At 45.1% G+C, this 19,465-nt stretch overlaps 1 protein-coding gene across 6 annotated transcripts in view; it reads left to right on the top strand.

Moving 5' to 3' along the window:
* Positions 1-11,889, top strand: part of LOC115456599 (zinc finger and BTB domain-containing protein 40-like) — a 66,377-nt gene extending 54,488 nt beyond the window's left edge. For 5 of the 6 annotated variants that reach the window (XM_030185801.1, XM_030185796.1, XM_030185798.1 and 2 more), the window contains 4 exons: positions 2,828-2,987; positions 8,080-8,166; positions 8,802-9,028; positions 10,840-11,889. In XM_030185801.1, coding sequence (XP_030041661.1) covers positions 2,828-2,987; positions 8,080-8,166; positions 8,802-9,028; positions 10,840-11,034 — 669 coding nt within the window. In that variant the 3' untranslated portion in view covers positions 11,035-11,889. Of the gene's footprint in view, positions 1-2,827; positions 3,001-8,079; positions 8,167-8,801; positions 9,029-10,839 lie in introns of those variants that run through there. The other variant, XR_003939892.1, reaches the window with a different exon arrangement.
* The last annotated feature ends 7,576 nt before the right edge of the window (positions 11,890-19,465 follow it).

The following is a 19,465-nucleotide window of genomic DNA, read 5'->3' as shown; positions in this document are numbered from 1 at the left end:
ACAGTAAAACTAGAGGACATGAATTGAGGTTGTGGGGCGGCAGAGTTAGGAGTAATGTCAGGAAATTCATTTTCATGAAGAGGGTGGTCGATGCCTGGAATGTCCCCCCCCCCCACCCCCGAGAGAGGTGGTAGAGACAAAAACAGTAACGGAATTCGAAAAGGCATGGGATGAACACGGAGGATCCCTAATTAGAAAATAGATGGTATAAAAAAAACCCCAAAACTTAAATGGCTGCATGTGTGTGGATGTGTCGAGTGGCACTTAGATGGCGACTCCAGCTGTAAAGAACTAAGGTTGGTGCCAAACGTTTTCGGTCTGTCTCCCAAAAATGACGAGACGAATTTGGATAGGCTGGAGTGTGCTTCAACCGTAACGCCGGTAGTTGGAACTTAAGGACAGAGCCGAGTGTACTTCTACTGTCTATGTCCCAGAAATGCCAAAGAAAGACCGTGATCAATTATTTTATATCACATTCATTGTTGGTTTAATCATGAATTGATAATGAGCGTGACTGTTGGGCAGACTGGATGGACCGTTCAGGTCTTTATCTGCTGGCATCTACTATATTCAGCTAAATCTGATCAACCTCATCCCTGCAAATTCTTTCACTTTCATTTGACTAAGATTTTGAGCAGTCAGATTTAACCAGCTGTTCTAAGATTCACCTTCCCTGCATGTATATATTTTTTTATTTGTTACATTTGTACCCCACATTTTCCCACTATTTGCAGGCTCAATGTGGCTTACATAGTACCTTAAAGGCGAGCTTCTCATTTTCCCCCCCAAACCCACCTCCCCGCTCCCCCCTTTTTCTATTTCTGTTGATGGCTCTCTCATTCTCCCCGTCTCCTCAGCTCGAAACCTTGGGGTCATCTTTGACTCTTCTCTCTCCTTCTCTGCTCATATCCAGCAGACTGCCAAGACCTGTCATTTCTTTCTTTACAACATCCGTAAAATCCGCCCCTTTCTTTCTGAGCACTCTACCAAAACCCTCATCCACACCCTTGTCACCTCTCGTTTAGACTACTGCAATCTGCTTCTTGCTGGCCTCCCACTTAGTCACCTCTCCAGTCGGTTCAAAACTCTGCTGCCCGTCTCATCTTCCGCCAGGGTCGCTTTACTCATACTACCGCTCTCCTCAAGACCCTTCACTGGCTCCCTATCCGTTTTCGCATCCTGTTCAAACTTCTTCTACTAACCTATAAATGTATTCACTCTGCTGTTCCCCAGTATCTCTCCACACTCGTCCTTCCCTACACCCCTTCCCGTGCACTCCGCTCCATGGATAAATCCTTCTTATCTGTTCCCTTCTCCACTACTGCCAACTCCAGACTTCGCGCCTTCTGTCTCGCTGCACCCTACGCCTGGAATAAACTTCCTGAGCCCCTACGTCTTGCCCCATCCTTGGCCACCTTTAAATCTAGACTGAAAGCCCACCTCTTTAACATTGCTTTTGACTCGTAACCACTTGTAACCACTCGCCTCCACCTACCCTCCTCTCTTCCTTCCCGTTCACATTAATTGATTTGATTTGCTTACTTTATTTATTTTTTGTCTATTAGATTGTAAGCTCTTTGAGCAGGGACTGTCTTTCTTCTATGTTTGTGCAGCGCTGCGTATGCCTTGTAGCGCTATAGAAATGCTAAATAGTAGTAGTAGTAGTACCTTAAAGGCGTTCGCCAAGTCCGGTAGAGGAACAAATACAAGGTGATGATGTGGTCGAATAAGGAAGGTGTGTTTCAGGCAGATTAGGGTCAAAAGTAGGGAAGGTTATATAGTGTCCAGTACGATCTTTGGTTTTGCTGTGTTGCAGAGTTTAGGTCTGTATGTTGTACCTACACAAAGCCACTGAATGTGTCAGGTTAATTTGCTTAACTTCCTCTACTCACACTGTCTTTTAAAAAAATTAACTTCAATTATGTAGAGCTTACTTGGGGTGGTGGGGGGGAATTGTTTAATCAGAATGCACTTTGGCTTTAGGACTAAGGGGGTCATTTACTAGCATTTATAGTACATGCTTAAAGTCAGCTGGCGCTAAACACTGAGAAGCCCATTATATTCCTATGGGCCAGAGGTGTAGCTAGGTGGGGGCATGGGCCCCCTGCTTTCACCCCCCCCTCACCGCCGACCCTCCCCCGCCACATTTGACCCCCCCCCCCCCCCCCCCGCCAACCCTCCCTCCGCCACCGCCGTCAGGTACCTTTCCTGGCGGGGTCCCCAACCCCCGGCAGCCGAAGTTCTCTTCAGCGCCGGTCTCCGGCGTGTTGCTGATCTGGATTCTGTTTCTGTGAGTCCTGACGTCCTGCAAGTAGGAACATGCAGGACGTCAGGACTCACAGAAACAGAATCCAGATCAGTGAACGCGCCGGACTCGGAGACCGGCGCTGAAGGGGACTGGCTGTTGGGGGTTGGGGACCCCCGCCAACAAAGGTACCTGTCGGTGGCGGGGGAAGGTTGACGGCAGCGGGGGGTGGGGGTGGGTTCAAAGGGATGGGGAAGGGGCGGCGGCACTGGGGGGGGGGCTAAAATGTGCCCCCTCACCTCGGGCTCCGGACCCCCTTCCCACCGAAGTCTGGCTACACCCCTGCTATGGGCATCTCAGCGTTTATGATTTTTAGCACAAGCGACAAACTCTAATGCACCTTAGTAAAAAGACTCCCTAAATCTTTCTTCCTAGCTAGCTGTGAGGAAAGGCAGGACAGTTGAGAAGGAAGAGTTGGTTGTAGCCAGGAGAGTGAATTGTAGTTTAAGAGCTGCCCTTCTTGTATCCCCTTCCTTCTTCTCCCCTGTCCTCCCAACTGAGATTTTACCTGCTTCTTCACAGCAACTCTCAGGTTTATGGTATCATAACCGCACCCACCACCCTGACGTATTTGCAGCTCAGAATCATCGCTCCTCCAAGTTCTCCCTGCAATGCAGCTCTTGCGAGCAGGTCTTCTCCAGCACTACCACCCTTCAGAAACACGTCAAGGCGGAGCATGCAGGTAGGAGCAGGAGGTGGGTACAAAAAAAAGGGTGGTGATGGGAGGGCGGCGGTGGCATCGCATAGCTTCACAGCAGAAAGGCCAAAGGTAAATTATTAGAATGTTTGGGATAGGAGTGCAGGATATTTGACACCAGCAGAACATGGAAAGGGCCAGAGATCCTTAGTTTACAATATTAAAGTAGGGAGGAGAGGACAAGAGCTGGGAGCAGAGAGATGGACACGTTTTATTTATTTATTTATTGCATTTGTATCCCACATTTCCCCACCTCTTTGCAGGCTCAATGTGGCTTACAATAGATCATGGGTAGTGGAAAAGTGAGGAGAGTAGACATTTGGTGTTACAGAAGGATTTGGTTTACATGGTAATGTAATACATAATAGTAAGAGAAAAAAAAAACCCCAGAAGGCATTAATTTACATTCAGGGTTATATGTCGGAACTTCAGATGACTTGGTCTTTCTGATAGGTCTTGTCGAAGAGATGGGTCTTTAGCAGTTTCCGGAAGTTGGTCAATTCATAGGCCGCTTTCAGGTTACGTGGCAGTTCGTTCCAGAGCTGTGCGCTCGTATAAGAAAAGGTTGATGCGTGCATTAGTTTGTACTTTAGACTTTTACAGCTGGGGAAATGAAGATTGAGGAATGTGCGAGAAGATTTTTTAGCATTCCTGGATGGTAGGTCTATCAGGTCTGACATATAGGTTGTACATACACATACATACATACGTACATGACATAATGACATACACAGGTCAGGCAGGTGAGAAGCATTTTTATTCTGTACGTATTGTAAACGTCTCAGAATATTGTAATAGGAGGTGTATAAAAAATCTTTAAGCATTTAAACGAAGCAGAGTGAAGCTTTTGGCATAAGGAGAAGTTGTTACATGGGACTGAGGGGGGGCCTTTCACACAGGAGAGCACACAGCTTGTGATGGAGAGGGTGTTGTGCAGGAGGCAGGAGCAAACAGACGAGGCATGTGTTGAGGGGGGTGGTGGGTGCAAATGAGAGGGACATGTTCTCTGAGGATAAGCAGGGTAGCAAGTCTTCCCAACATTGGGTCATTGGGTTCTAAAGATAGAAGCGGAGAAAGCCATCCAAAATGTTCAAGATGACCAAAGTTTATTCTTCAAAATAAACACTGATAGAATAACCCAACACGGGCCGTGTTTCGACAAACACAGTCTTCGTCAGGGGTGTCTTTCAAATCAGCAAGCAATGTGTCGTCATATTGGAATTGCCATAACAGCATTCTTATGGAGGCGAATCATGGCCAATCAGCTGTTTGCTGATTTGAAAGATACCCCTGACGAAGACTGTGTTTGTCCAACCATGGCCCATATTGGAGTAGCCTAGTGGTTAGTGCAGTGGACTTTGATCCTGGGTTCGATTCCCACTGCAGCTCCTTGTGACCCTGGGTAAGTCACTTAACCCTCCATTGCCCCTGGTACAAAATAAGTACCTGAATATATGTAAACCGCTTTGAATGTAGTTGCAAAAACCTCAGAAAGGCAGTATATCAAGTCCCAGTTCCCTTTCCCTTATGACATCACAAGTATCGGGCAATCAAGCCATTGTGACATCACTGATGAGGTTTGCTCTTATTGGTGGAATGAGTGGAGATGTAGCCTAGTGGTTAGTGCAGTGGACTTTGATCCTGGGGAACTGGGTTCAATTCCCACTGCAGTTCCTTGTGACTCTGGGCAAGAGAGGGTTAAGTGACTTGCCCAGAGTCACAAGGAACTGCAGTGGGAATTGAACCCAGTTCCCCAGGATCAAAGTCCACTGCACTAACCACTAGGCTACGTGCCCCTGGTACAAAATAAGTACCTGAATATATGTAAACCGCTTTGAATGTAGTTGCAAAAAACCTCAGAAAGGCGGTATATCAAGTCCCATTTCCCTTTCCCTTATTATATCGGCATTTATTTTGAAGAATAAACTTTGGTCATCCTGAACATTTTGGTTGGCTTTTTCCATTTCTTTGCTTTGATTTATGAGACTGTGTGGAATTCATCAGTTCCCTCTGATGTTTGGTTCTAAAGATAGTCCAGCTCGGCTACCATGTTCGTCGATTTGAATCCCATCAAAATTGCTCACTGAGAGCAACATGGTTAAGCTGTTAGTATCGGGACATATTTATAGGGAAACTCTATTCCCTTTTAGAAGCCAATGCAGTAGAACCCGTTCCACAAGGAAGGGGTTCTCAACCCAGTGCTTAGAGTACACCTAGAGGGGCATAATCGAAAGGTGCGCCCAAGTTTTCCTGGGGACGTCCTCGCAGGACGTCCTGGCGAAGGGGCGGGGAAACCCGTATTATCGAAACAAGATGGGAATCCATCTTTCGTTTCGATAATACGGTTGGGGACGCCCAAATCTTGACATTTAGGTCATCACCAGAGATGGTCGTCCTTAGACTTGGTCGTTTCTGATTTTCGGCGATAATGGAAACTAAGGAAGCCCATCTCAGAAACAACCAAATGCAAGCCCTTTGGTCGTGGGAGGAGCCAGCATTCGTAGTGCACTGGTCCCCCTGACATGCCAGGACACCAACCGGGCACTGCAGTGGACTTCAGAAATTGCTCCCAGGTACATAGCTCCCTTTACTTGTGTGCTGAACCCCTCAAAAACCCACTACCCACAACTGTACACCACTACCATAGCCCTTACGGGTGAAGGGGGGCACCTAAATGTGGGTACAGTGGGTTTTGGAGGGCTCACATTTATCACCACAAGTGTAAGAGGTTGGGGGGGGGGGGGGGTGGGCCTGGGTCAGTCTTCCTGAAGTGGTGCACTGCACCCACTAAAACTGCTCCAGGGACCTGCATACTGCTGTCATGGAGCTGGGCATGGCATTTGAGGCTGGCACAAAATATTTTTAAACTATTTTTTTGAGGGTGGGAGGGGGTTAGTAACCACTGGGGGAATAAGGGGAGGTCATCCCCGATTCACTCTGGTGGTCATCTGGTCAGTTCGGGCACCTTTTTGTGGCTTGGTCGTAACAAAAAAAGGACCAAGTAAAGTCGTCCAAGTGCTCATCAGGAACACCCTTTTTTTTCCGATTATGGGTCGAGGACGCCCATGTGCTAGGCACGCCCAAGTCCCGCCTTCGCTAAGCCTCCGACATGCCCCCCGGGAACTTTAGTCGTCCTCGCGACAGAAAGCCGTTGGGGACGCCAGAAATCGGCTTTTGATTATGCCGATTTGGGCAACCCTGGGAGAAGGACGTCCATCTTCCGATTTGTGTCGAAAGATGGGCGTCCTTCTCTTTTGAAAATAAGCCTGCTAGCCAGTTAGGCTTTCAGGATATCTACAATGAGTATGCATGAGATGGATTTTTATAGAATGGAGGTAGGGCATGCAAATTTGTCTCATGCATATTCATTGTGGCTATCCTGAAAATCTGACTGTCTTAAGTGTCACCTGATGATTGGGTTGAGAATCTCTGCGCTAGGGGAATGAGGGATGGGATTTTATTCCAAGTATTTCCTGATCACAGGAGTGGAGGAGTGGCCTAGTGATTAAGGTGGTGGACTTTGGTCCTGGGGAACTGAGGAACTGAGTTCGATTCCCACTTCAGGCACAGGCAGCTCCTTGTGACTCTGGGCAAGTCACTTAACCCTCCATTGCCCCATGTAAGCCGCATTGAGCCTGCCATGAGTGGGAAAGCGCTGGGTACAAATGTAACAAAAATAAAATAGATACTATTGGAGATTCTACATAGAATGTTGCTACTATTGGAGATTCTACATGGAATGTTGCTACTATTGGAGATTCTACATGGAATGTTGCTACTATTGGAGATTCTACATGGAATGTTGCTACTATTGGAGATTCTACATGGAATGTTGCTATTCCACTAGCAACATTCCATGTAGAAGGCTGCGCAGGCTTCTGTTTCTGTGAGTCTGACGTCCTGCACGTGCAGGACGTCAGACTCACAGAAGCAGAAGCCTGCGCGGCCACATTAGTGATCTGCAAGGGCCGACTTCTTGTGGAATAGCAACATTCCATGTAGAATCTCAAATAGTAGCAACAGTGGAGGAGTGGCCTAGTGGTTAGGGTGGTGGACTTTGGTCCTGGGGAACTGAGGAACTGAGTTCAATTCCCACTTCAGGCACAGGCAGCTCCTTGTGACTCTGGGCAAGTCACTTAACCCTCCATTGCCCCATGTAAGCCGCATTGAGCCTGCCATGAGTGGGAAAGTGCAGGGTACAAATCTAACAAAAAATAAAAACTGAGAGGATTGCATCCCATCCTAGACCTAAGAGCCTGAGCAAATACTGTACACATAATAATTTACAAAAATGTACTTGGGCAACAAGGAAAAATACATAAGGCAGATCAGTGTGAAAACAGGCATGCACCAGATCTGCCTTAGCCAATATAAATCTTAGTTTGCTTAAAAACTGTTGCAAAAATGCAAAAAAAGGAAGAAGAATCAAATACAAAATGAACAAAGTGCCCTGCTGTCCTTTTGAAACACTTGTGTCACTGCTAAAGCAACTAAACCCTGCAAAGCCAATAAGGATCTTCTCGTTTAGCGCAATCCATCAACACACCTTGCTAAAAGGACCTCATAATCTTTTAAATCATAGGTAATTATGGTACCAAAAAATAATAGCAGTATAAAAATATTTATATACACAAAAGCGGTCCTTTTACCAAGCTGTGTTAAAAAGCGGCCGGTTGCGTGGTTTACATGCAGCTTTGTAAAAGGAGTGCAATAAGAGACTTCTGTGCACTTGGGTGGACAACCGAGGTAGGTGAGCATGAATGAGGTAAACTGGAGGTTATACAGTTTTTACCACATACGGGGAAAAAGTGGGGGGTTTTTCGATGGGTGGGGAAAAGGGCCAGCACACGTCTATTTACGACCTGAGCCCTTAACGCCACCCATTGATCTAGCGGTAAGGGCTCAAGCGCTAAGCGAATGGTAACTGGCTGGTGCACGCCAACTGCCGATTAATGCCAGAAATGCCGCTCGCAGTAGGAAATAAAAAATAATTTTGTCACGGCGTTATGTGCGTACGCCAAATCTGAAATTACCTGCTTGGGGTTTTGCTGTTCCTGATCTCTCTTCTCCGTGACAGATGTGAAGCTGCATGAGTGTGAAAAGTGTAATCAATTCTTCTCCTCACCGACTGCTCTGCAGATGCACGTGAAATGCAAGCACTCAGGTGAGACCTGTCACATCTGTAATTTGTGTCCATTTAAATACCGGTATGCTAGGTGTGGGTCTCCGCACAAGCTCTGGGTGTGCGTAATCTCATCATAGTTCCTGAATGCACTGCCTTCCTGGGTCGGGCCTTTTGTACCCCATGCCGGCTGGGGCTAGGGGATGCTGTGGAGATAAGTTTCACAGCTCCTGGGCAGAGATACCCCCGACGAAGACTCTGTTTGTCATAATGAACCTTCCTTCACAACTACCCATGAAATTATGGCCCCATCTTCACAGCCCCCCCCCCCCCTCCCCGCTCAAGAATTTTGCTCTCATCTTCATAGCACTCCCCCTTCAAACATTTTGCCATCTTCACAGCCTCCCTGGAATTTTACCTCGATTTTCACAGGCCCACCCCCCTCCCATTTTTTCTATTCTGTTAATTGCAGCAATGTTTCTGACGCCAGGGGCTATGTAGCAGGATTCTTTCTAGAACTTACATTGACCTGTAAGAAAACAGACAGGGGAACTACCAGGTCAAAACCAAACAACAAAAATATGGGATTGTCCTTTTGTTTCTTAATATTTTTTTCTCATGCTGTTTTCTTTTACCCTGGAGCTGCCGTTGCTGAGTCTTCTATGCTCTGACCACAGGTTCCCAGCCGTTCCGCTGTCTGTACTGCTCGGACTCCTTCCGCTTCCCAGGAGCTCTTCAACACCATGTGGCCACAGAGCACTTTAACCAGACAGAGAGCACCTTTGGCTGCCAGATCTGTGGGGAGCTCTTCACTACACAGACACAGCTGGAAAAACATTATGAGGGAGAACACCCAGAGGTGGTCCTTACAGAAACACAGGACGTTGCAGCACAGCCAGGACAGGTATGCTGGGTTGTTGTATTATATGCAAATTACCTTTTGCATATTTATTGTGGGTTCCCTTAAAACCTGACTGGCTAGCTGTGTCCCGAAGACTGTCTTACCTTTCCAGACAAGTTGCAGTTGGACATTGTATGTGGTTCTTTCCCCAGAGGGCTTTGTACCTAAGACAGTGAACTCGTAAGCCATTTGCTCAAGGTCATGAGGAGTGTCGGTGGGAGAGGTGGATTTTGGACCCTGGCTTTCCTGGTTCTCAACCCACTGCTTTAACCGTTAGGCTACTCCTGCAGCCCAATTTGCAAGGGGCATCGCTTGCAGAATGTTAACATTCATACCCACTCTCTCCATTTTGGACCTAAACTGCTTGTAAGAATTGTAATTTGATAAGATAATGTCAGAGTTCTGAGGAGTTAACATTTATGTCCAAATTTACATCTGTCCTCTTTTAATCCAGAAGATATTGCTTTATGTATTGATTTTATTTATTTATTGGGATTTATTAACCGCCTTTATGAAGAGATTCACCCAAGGCGGTGTGCAACAAGTACAGTTTAACGTAAAAAAAAACGTACAGTTTTGTTAACAGCATAACAATAGTAAAATAACCAAGAATAAATATAAATACAATAAATGAGGTCAAAACAGTAAATTCAAACTTAATAATAGAACTACCGTGAAACAGTATAAAAAATATACACATTTAACAGCGCTGGAATTCAGATACAATACAATGTTAGCATAATACTAATGATACACCTAATAAATAAGAATTAGAACATTCAACTAACATAGATACGATGCTAAAGATTTTCTACAATACGGCATACCATATAGCTGAGGGACCAAGAGCAGATGTATGATGGGAAAAGATGCATGCGTGTGAATAAGTACACAGTGGTAATTCTAAACTCAGTCCTTGGGCACACCCAGCAGTCAGGTTTTCAGGCTACCATAATGAATATGCATGAGAGAGATTGGCATATAGTGGAGGTAGTATATGCAAATTTATCTCATGCATATTCATTGTGGACATCCTGAAAACTTAACTGGATATGCCCCAAGGACTGGGTTGAGAATCCCTGCCTTATGTAAACTCTGCCCCTCAGTCATGGAGGTTTTTCACCTCTCTTGTTAAGAGAGAGATTAAAATGTCTTGACTTTGTTTCCTCTTGTATCAGGTTTTTTTTTTTTAAATTTATTATTTATAACCATTTAAATTTTTACAAGCAATAAAACAACTTGCTGGAAATACAGAGAAAGTAATATGTAGGAATTATTTCAGTCAGGTAATTCTATTCTCTTCCTTAGACCACTAAATAGGGAGAGTGAAACAAGATAAGGAGATCAATTAAACAGTAAACAGAAAAAAAAACCGTGGTATTAACCTGATTATCCCCAGATATTACTCGTCTAATTCATTATTCCACATTGATCATCTGGTTGGCTTCCTCAAGGCCAATACGGTGTATAGTCAAATCATTTCATTGAAAACATACTTATTGTCCAATATTAGTTAGAAATAATACATCTGATTTTATTCTTTCTCTTTTAAAAACCAGAAGTTATTTAACAATACATATACTTAAGTCTCTAATTCAAATCCCACTGATTAAAGTAATCCCAGTTTTCACAGGCTTCACTCCTTTTAAAGTAATAATCTGAGGAAACCTCTTATATCAGGTTTAATATAAAATGCAATGTTTTATCTGGGGGCTTCGTAAGTATGGGGGCAGTGATTCAGTGCCAGGAAGAATGTGATATTGTGTAATACTGAAGGACTCCCGGTTGATTGTGAGATTCTGTCCCCTTCATAGGCAATACAGATGCCAGAGCACGGAGCCACGACCGAGCAGGTTATTGCGCTGGAAGAAACTCATCTAGCTGGTTCTCAGGTGATCGTGGCACTGCCAGGCTCCCAGGGTAGCCAGGCCAGCTCGGAGCTGGTGGCAGTCAGCGTAGAGGACTTGCTGGATGGTACGGTCACGTTCATCTGTGGAGAAACAAAGTGAAGGGAGTCCACGGCAAGACATCAGGGAAGAATCTGCAGCTCATGTCGGAGAGAGAGCTCCTGCTGGGCCCTGAGGAGAATACAGAGTTCATGCGAGGGCACAGTCCAGGTGCCTCCAGTAACCTTGGACATAGTTACTGTCAGTTACCTCCATTTTACTTGAGAGAGAGAGCGAGAAGCCCGAACAACAGTGGCTTTCTATATCGTGCTTTATGCATTGATTGGCATGATATTACTGTGTGATAAATAATAGGAAAACTACAGCAGCCACCTGTTAATTAACTCCTGACGAGGGACCTCATGGTTGAAGTTGAGAAGTCTCCAATGTCGCTGCTAAGACTGTAAGTGCGCTTTATTAAGAATAAGGCAGGATTCCTGATTAATCCGACCCTGTTCCTCCAAAGGTTTCACATCGTTTTTTTTTTAAAAGCTTCTTATGTTGTTGCTGGTGAAACCTTATGAGGTTCAGGTGCCTTGAGCGCTGGACAGCAAGGCCTTCTGCTCTCCAACAAGCACTTAAACCAGTTAAGGTCCTGGTGGCCCTGTGGAGATGATGACAGAGCAATCCACTCATCTTAAATCAGGAAAAAGCAAAGGTAATCTTGATTTTGCCTCATTCCATGTCTGTGAAAGCACAAGCATGCAGTGAGGGAAAACCAAGCCTGGATCAGCCTGTGCAGATAAAGTGGAGTTAGTTGGTTGCCTTAGTGTAGAGAGTCTGCAGAGCTGTGATAGCAGTAGGCAGGGCCACTGTGCAATGTCTGTTTGTGAAATGAGACAGTCCGAGCTTCCAGATACATTACCACTGTGTACTTATTCAGAAGATGAATTTCAAAGCCCCACACATGCAAACAGGCTGTAAAAAAAAAAAAAAAAGCCACCCCCCCCCCCCCCCCCCCTCAGTAGGTTAAAAGTGCATAGTTGCACTTAGGCGGGGCGTTCCCAAGGGCATTCAGGCTAAGGTCGAAGGTAGCACATCTAGGTTGCACTTTTCCGTAAAAAAAAAAAAAGTCTACCCACACGAAAATCAAGTGCAAAAGTTCCACAGGCACTTCACATAGAGTGCGTTTCAAAGGGAAACTGAGGGTGTACCTTCTGTTTGAAACTTTGTACAAAGTCTGAGGATAGAAAGTACCCCCCCCCCCCCAAAAAAAAAAAGCTTTGTCGCAAAGCGGAGCCCTGAATGTATGAGGAAGAGATTGTATGCCTGTTAACTGATCAGGCAGTCAGAAGATACGAACGAGCAGCTGTGCACAGCTGTCCCAGAGGTGTAATAGTTTTGCAGAGTGATTCTCTCTGTGGGGACATTTTTCATTAAATTGGTTTTATTGAGACTGTTTCTGTGGCTGTTCTGTGGGCACATCCGTAAACTTTTCTTTTATGCGCGGAACATTTCTGTCCCTGAGTAATCAGCCACTCGGGCAGTTGCTGATACAAAGCCCTAGTGAGCAGCTCGGGGACGCAGTCTGTCTGTACTGTGCTGATGCTGGTATATTTTTTTCTTCCACTCCCTGCAGTTTTACACGAGTTTGTTTTCTCACATTTGGGCCTCCTCAAACTCTCTCAACCCAGTAGGTTTACCAGAACTTTGTAAACATGTGTTTCTTTATCTCATTTATTGCCCAGCCTTGTGAAAGGAAATTTTTTTTTTCTCTCCTACTCTTGGTGCAGCTTGGCCTGTGATTTTGTCACACGTACAACCCCTCACCCCATTCCACTTGGCGTTGCCTTCTTTTGAAACTATTATATAACACTGAAGGTGCCTTGCACATCAGAAAAGCATTCTAGGTTTTTCAAGAGCCATGGAGAAGATGTCATGCACTGGCACCAGTGGGGGGTGGCATCAGTGGTGTAGGAAGGGGGGGCGGTAGGGCGGTCCGCCCCGGGTGCACGCTGCTGGGGGGGTGTCGTCTCCGTTGGCTCCTTGCTCCTTCTGCCCCAGAACAGGTTACTTCCTGTTCCGGGGCAGAGAGAGCAAGGAACCAATGGAGCCGACGCAGCTCCCAGCGACGTGGGCTCGGGGGCGGATCGGTCCTCCCGCCCGCCCCTCGCTGCCAAAGTAAGTTACAATGTGCTCGGGGGGGGGGGGGGGGGGGAGGAGGGTGCGTACCAGAGGGGGGGTGCCGTGCTGCACCCGGGGGGGGGGGGGGTGCGGCGGGTCGCCAGCCGCCCCCGCTACGGCACTGGGTGGCATCCTTCACTTTTCTGACTGATCGCCCTGCTGTCTAGGGAGAACATTCATTACAGGTAAGCAACTTGTGTTTATTACAAAGCTGGCTATTCTTGTCTGTCACCATAACTATCAGAGCACTTTACAAATTCAAATCACAATCAATATGAAATTTAAACTTAGTTTTCTCTTCCCTGTAGTATGGATTCACAATTTATGCACTGTTGAAAATCACTTTTACATACCACAGGCAGTCCCACCACATCCAAGAAGACAGACAAAAGTGAAAAGAAAAGCAAACCTGTTGGAAATAAAAATGTATCCTAAAATATTAGATTAGAGTCGCAGGTGAAACACGAGAGGGCATTTCCCCGTGTGAAATGACTTCCGTTTCACAGAGATGCCAGCCAGACAGCTTCGGGTTTTGCCCCTTGTGCTCTGCCAGCCAGCTGGCTGTTCAGTAGGATGCCATGAAACAAGTGGTGTGCATTTCGGGCACTGGGGCAGTGTGCAGATGGGAACTGCACTAGGTGTCCCACTTACGAAACCTGAGCAGCTGCGTTGGTAGAAAGCAGCTTTCATTCTTCACTAAGCTACTAAGCCATGGAAAAGCTGGACGAATGAGTGTCACAGCACAGCAATAGAAATGATTTTTTTATGATTTGTTCGGGGTGGGGGGGGGGGGGGGGCTTCAGCTGTATGCAGTCTCTACCTTTTTGAAAGCAAGCCAACAGCTGTTAGGAGAAGATCCACATGGCAATAAAGGAGCAGGTGGAAAGAGGCAGCCACTCTAGCGACACATGCCGGGAAGTGTTTTCACCGTGGGGTCCTTGCTGTGGTGCCTGCCTGGTCCCATTCTCTCAGAGAAAGTGAACCGAAAGGAAAATAGAGTATTTCAGAGCATTCTGCCATCTATTTATTTGTGCTTTCCTCTTGGTCCAAACCCTGCTACATCCATGATTTTCGCAGCTGGTCCTGGTAATATCTGAAATTAATATTCATGAGGTGTTTGCATAATTTAGCTTGAGTTTTGCAGGATTGGGAGCTTCTGATGCACTGAATTTGAATCGACTTCTCTGCCTCTCACACTTTCGGTCAGGGTAGCACTGAGAACAGCCGTGAGATGAAGTGTGCTGTCTGTTCCCTAACGACAAGATGTTTATTAGTTGGCGTGATTTGCGCTCATGTTGTCTTTTGTTTCTAGCAAATCCAAGAAGACAGGAGGAGCCTCCACGGAAAGTCAAAGCAAAACAGCAAAAGTAGAGGCTGACAAATGCGCAAACCAATAGGGAGATAATCTCAAAAACCAGTTTATTCAGAATATTCATATCAATGTCAAGGTCCTTGATATTGATATGAATATTCTGAATAAACTGGTTTTTGAGATTATCTCCCTATTGGTTTGCGCATTTGTCAGCCTCGTCTTTTGTTTCTAGATCATCAGCCAAACCCATCACTGGACAGTAGTGACCATGAATAATTGGTTGAGGTGGGGGTGTATGTATATATTTGTGTGGGGAGGGAGGGGGAATGGGGAGACAGGAAGCCTGCTCTACTGTCTGTAAGACACCTGCTCTGTGATGGGGCAGTGCTGAAGGAATCTTGTACTGCCGAATGCGATTTGGTTTTAGAGTTATCTATAGAAAAAAAAAAATATTAACTAGGTATAATTTAAAAAGACTTTATATATTTCACCTCCTTTTCATGAACTACTACTAATTATTTATAAAGTGCTACTAGATGTGTGCAGCGCTGTACACATTATATGCAGGTACTTTCTCTGTCCCTAGAGGGCTCACAATCTAAGTTTTTTTGTATTTGGGGCAAAGGCGGGTTAAGTGACTTGCCCAAGGTCATAAGGAGCTGCAGTGGGAATCAAACCCAGTTCCCCACTGCACGAATCACTAAGCTACTCCTCCACTAGCAACATTCCATGTAGAATCTCTCAAATAGGGAAAGGGAAACGAGACTTGATATACTGCCTTTCTGTGGTTTTTGCATAGTATATACAGGTATTTATTTTTACCTGGGGCAACGGAGGTTTAGTGACTTGCCCAAGATCACAAGGAGCTGCCGTTTGAATCAAACCCAGGTTGCCAGGATCAAAGCCTGTTGCACTAACCATTAGGCTACTTGAACAAAGAGCTCTTCAAACTCAGGCCCTGTCTTGCAGGGATTCCTGATCGACTGACTCCGCTTCTCCTTTCGTTTGAGTCAAGTGGCTTCCATTCCAACTGGCTCTTTGTTTTGTTTCATGGACCGTGCAAAGAGGAGGCACTTCTAGTCTTCCCTAGTGTGCTGGATTAAGGTGCTGATAGAGGGAGTATATATCTTCAACTGGAGGATAGTTCCAGTAGGGCAGTGGAACTTGTACATTGACCCAGGAAGATATTTGTAGGTGGGTGATATGATTGTCAGTGCATTCCGTTGTTGGACATTATGAGACTAATGTCTGGGCTAGGAACAATAGTGCCTTTGGTAGAGCGGTGTTTGAGGGAGTCTTGTCTTCGTTGTGCCTGGTTGGATAGAGCTTTTGTACATCCCATTGGTCTGGACTGGTCTACCAGATTGAAAAGATAGGTAAAACTTGGTCTTACCTGATTTCTTTCCTTGATTCTTGCTTAGATAAGTCTGGGGCCCACCCAAGAGGACTGTGTTGCTTGGGGAATTCCAATGTGGCATCTGCAGGCTTTCTCAGCTCTTAGGGCCCTAAGAGGTGTATTTTCAAAGCACTTAGACTTACAAAGTTACATCGAAACCTATGGAACTTTGAAAGTGTAAGTACTTTGAAAATGAGCCCCTTAAGTGTCTCTCTTTGGGTTTATTATTAACCCTTTAGTGTCCAATGTTCCCATCAATCTGTTCCCATATGGCTTATTACAGGAGCGTTGGACACTAAAGGGTTTTAATCTGTGGAGGGTTCTCTTAGGGGTTTCATGATTGATTGTTTAGATTGTGTACTTTAGTATTGGCATGATAACAAGTTCAGGCTGCACCACTCCTTATACTAGTGATATCGCTTTGTTTTGATCGTTTTATCATCATCCATGATCTTGTAACACCAACTGTATTGTCTCCTGGAATGGCGATGCCATAACAGGTTTTTTGTAAGCCACATTGAGCCTGCAAATAGGTGGGAAAATGTGGGATACAAATGCAATAAATAAATACATCTCTGAAGCAGTTCAGCTTCTCTGCCTCCATCTGTTGGTAGGGCGACATAACCCATGGTCTGGACTGGTCTAGCAGTAATCTAGGATAATAAATTAACAGGTAAGACCAAGTTTCACCTTTGGACACTTTGCTGGAGCACTGGTCCCTTAATATGTATTAACTGGATAGACTTATAATGCAACGTAGTACTGTTGGCGTGAACAAGAGAGCATGGATCTCCTCTTGGCATCTGTTGGGAACTACTGCCAGGTGATCAGGATTGGTTACCTCACCTCTAGGGTGTAAAAAAAACAGAGGGGGAAAAAAAAAGGCAGATACGGACAGTTTTATTCTTGATTCGGTGCCTGACTCCAGTCTCTGGCTTATCCATCATGTCTTTTATTCTGTGCCAGCTCCAGACTGTCTTGAATTCCGTGACTGACCATGTTTTCACCACCTCCGCTGGGATATTGCTCCAGGCATCTACCACAGTCCTTGTGCTGAAATATTTTCTAATGTGACTGCTGAGTCTGCCATCTTGACGCGTCACACTGTGGTATTCTTTCTCCTGGAAAAGGTTTTCTCCTTGTACTTGAGTGAATGTCTTTCATATCTGTCCTACCCATCTGCCGTCCCTAACACAATTTGTTTCAAGTCTCTTTTTGAAGGGTTTTGGTGTAGGCGGTGCAGTAGCCTCTCTCAAGACAACCTTACTCTATCCTTTCAGAAGTATGGTCTGCCTTCAGATCATTGGATATGATCATCCTGGGGTCTCATTTTGGATTTAATTATACTCTTTTCTAAAGCCATGCGCAAGGTAAGCTATAATTCAGGTTAAGCCTAGAGAGAGCTTACAATCTCAGTTGGTGTCTGATGCAATGAAAGGGTAAAGTGACCTGTTCTAGATAGCGGTGGGAGAAATGGGATTTGAACCCTTATTCTGAGCCTGCTGCTCTAACTTCTAGGCTGCTTCTCTTACATAGTAACATAGTAAATGACGGCAGATAAAGACCTGAACAGTCCATCCAGTCTGCCCAACAAGATAAACTCATTTTATGTGGTATGTGATACTTTATACCCGAGTTTGATTTGTCCTTGCCATTCTCAGGGCACAGACCATAGAAGTCTGCCCAGCACTGTACTTGTACTAAGTTCTGAAGCTAACGTCGAAACCCCTTAAAAATTACACTCCAGCCCATCCATATCTATTCAGTCACGATCAGGACATAGACCGTAGAAGTCCGCCCAGTACCGGTTATGCTTTCCAATTACCGGAGTCGCCACCTAATCTCCGCTAAGATTCCGTAGATCCATTCCTTCTAAACAGGGTTCCTTTGTGTTTATCCCACGCACATTTGAATTCTGTTACCGTTTTCATGTTCACCTCCTCCCTCGGGAGGGCATTCCACGTATCCACCACCCTCTGTGAAAAAATACTGACATTGCTCCTGATTCTGCCCCCCCCCCCCCCCTCAACCTCAGTTCATGTCCTTTTGTGCATCGCTACCTCACTCTTGAGGGTATGTTTACTAAGTCGTGTTAATGTTTATAACACGCCTTTAAAATTAAGGAGCGTTAAACACTAAACGCACATATACATTCCTATGGGTGCATCAGCCGCGTCAAAAATGCTAACATGCCTTATTAAACATACCCCAGGAGTTTTGCGTCCCATATGCATATTTTGCATTGAAACTTAGCTGCCAAGTGCTGAGCCATTCCTTCAGCTCTCTCAAATCACTTTTGATTCTGTTTGCTTTTCCAGGACTATCCATTCTATTTGACCTTTTTTTGCAGGTAACAGTTAAGATCTAAATTGTCTTTCTAGCTCTTCTATAATATTGCTTATATAAAGCTATTGAACATCTCTTCATAAAGGCGGTTAAATAAATCCCAATAAATATCAGGCATTCCTTTCTCTGCGAAAGTGCTTCAGACATGTTGGAAAGGTCACTGTGCTGTGCATCATGGAACGGTAGGATGCCCTCAGCCCAAGAGCCAATGTCTCTGTTGTTTTAAATTTCCAAGCTCTCTATCTGCTGTTTCCTAAAAATAATCTTAGAATTAATGGTTTCCAGAATGCATTAGGAAGGGTAATTAGAATTTTGCAGACACCTGCCGTTTGTAGGTAAGTGGCAAATATATCTTCTGCCCAGTGATACATAAAGGACGAGAAATATTTACATAGCTAATAGTGACTCCCCTTCCCTAGTGTGTTGCACAGCTCCCACCTTCGAGAGGGAAGGGGTGGGGAGAAGAGAAGCTGAGGAAAGAAGGAGAGGCAGATAGCTGAGGGAGGGAGAAGATGAGATCATCTTGTGTTCCTGGTAGCAGGACTATTTGGCTTTTTTTAAGTTTATTTATTCATAGGAATATTATTTATCTTTGACCCTTGTATCTTGCTGAAGATATAGTTTGATTTAGAGGACAGCATGTGATAAGAGTACCTCTGTCTATTTCATCTGTGTTTTAGGTTAGGTTGAGGACATTTCAAGATATCCACAGTGACGATGCATGAGGTAAATTTGTCTGCAGGGTCCCTAGGGTCAGGTTTGGGACAAAAATAAAACAAAACTGAATCTATATCATCTGAGCCACCCCTCATTTTACCCCATTTATTTTTCACCTGTCTTTAGAATTCAGAACAAGCCCATCATCCTTAAACGTTGGCCAACTTTTGGAAGGTTTGGAAAAGGTGGCATAGCAGTTTGGGCTGGTACCCAACACCATGATGAACCTTCAATGTAATTTGCATGAGATGTGTCTCCACATCCTCCCCTCTTTTCCCCAACTCACTTAGCCCAGTCAATGCAGTGATATTCCTGGCCAAGGAGCCTGCAGTTGTGGGCTGTAGATGTAGCCACCAGGTGTCACTGTTGCATAATGACTTGGACGCTTCCTTCCATTCTCCCTCTCACTTACAGATTTTGTCTACTGCTTTTAGTCCCAGCTCAGGAAACAGATGAAACCCAAAAATACAAGGATTAGGGTGCACACAATGAAGCTACTAAGTAGTAAATTTAAAACAAATTGGAGACAATATTTCTTAAATGTGTAATTTGTTGCTAGAGAATGTGGTAAAAGCAGTTAGCTTAGTGGGGTTTAAAAA

The sequence above is a fragment of the Microcaecilia unicolor genome, chromosome 13 (genome assembly GCF_901765095.1).
Source record: "Microcaecilia unicolor chromosome 13, aMicUni1.1, whole genome shotgun sequence".
NCBI lineage: Eukaryota > Metazoa > Chordata > Amphibia > Gymnophiona > Siphonopidae > Microcaecilia > Microcaecilia unicolor.
This window is presented reverse-complemented; position numbering and strand designations above follow the sequence as displayed.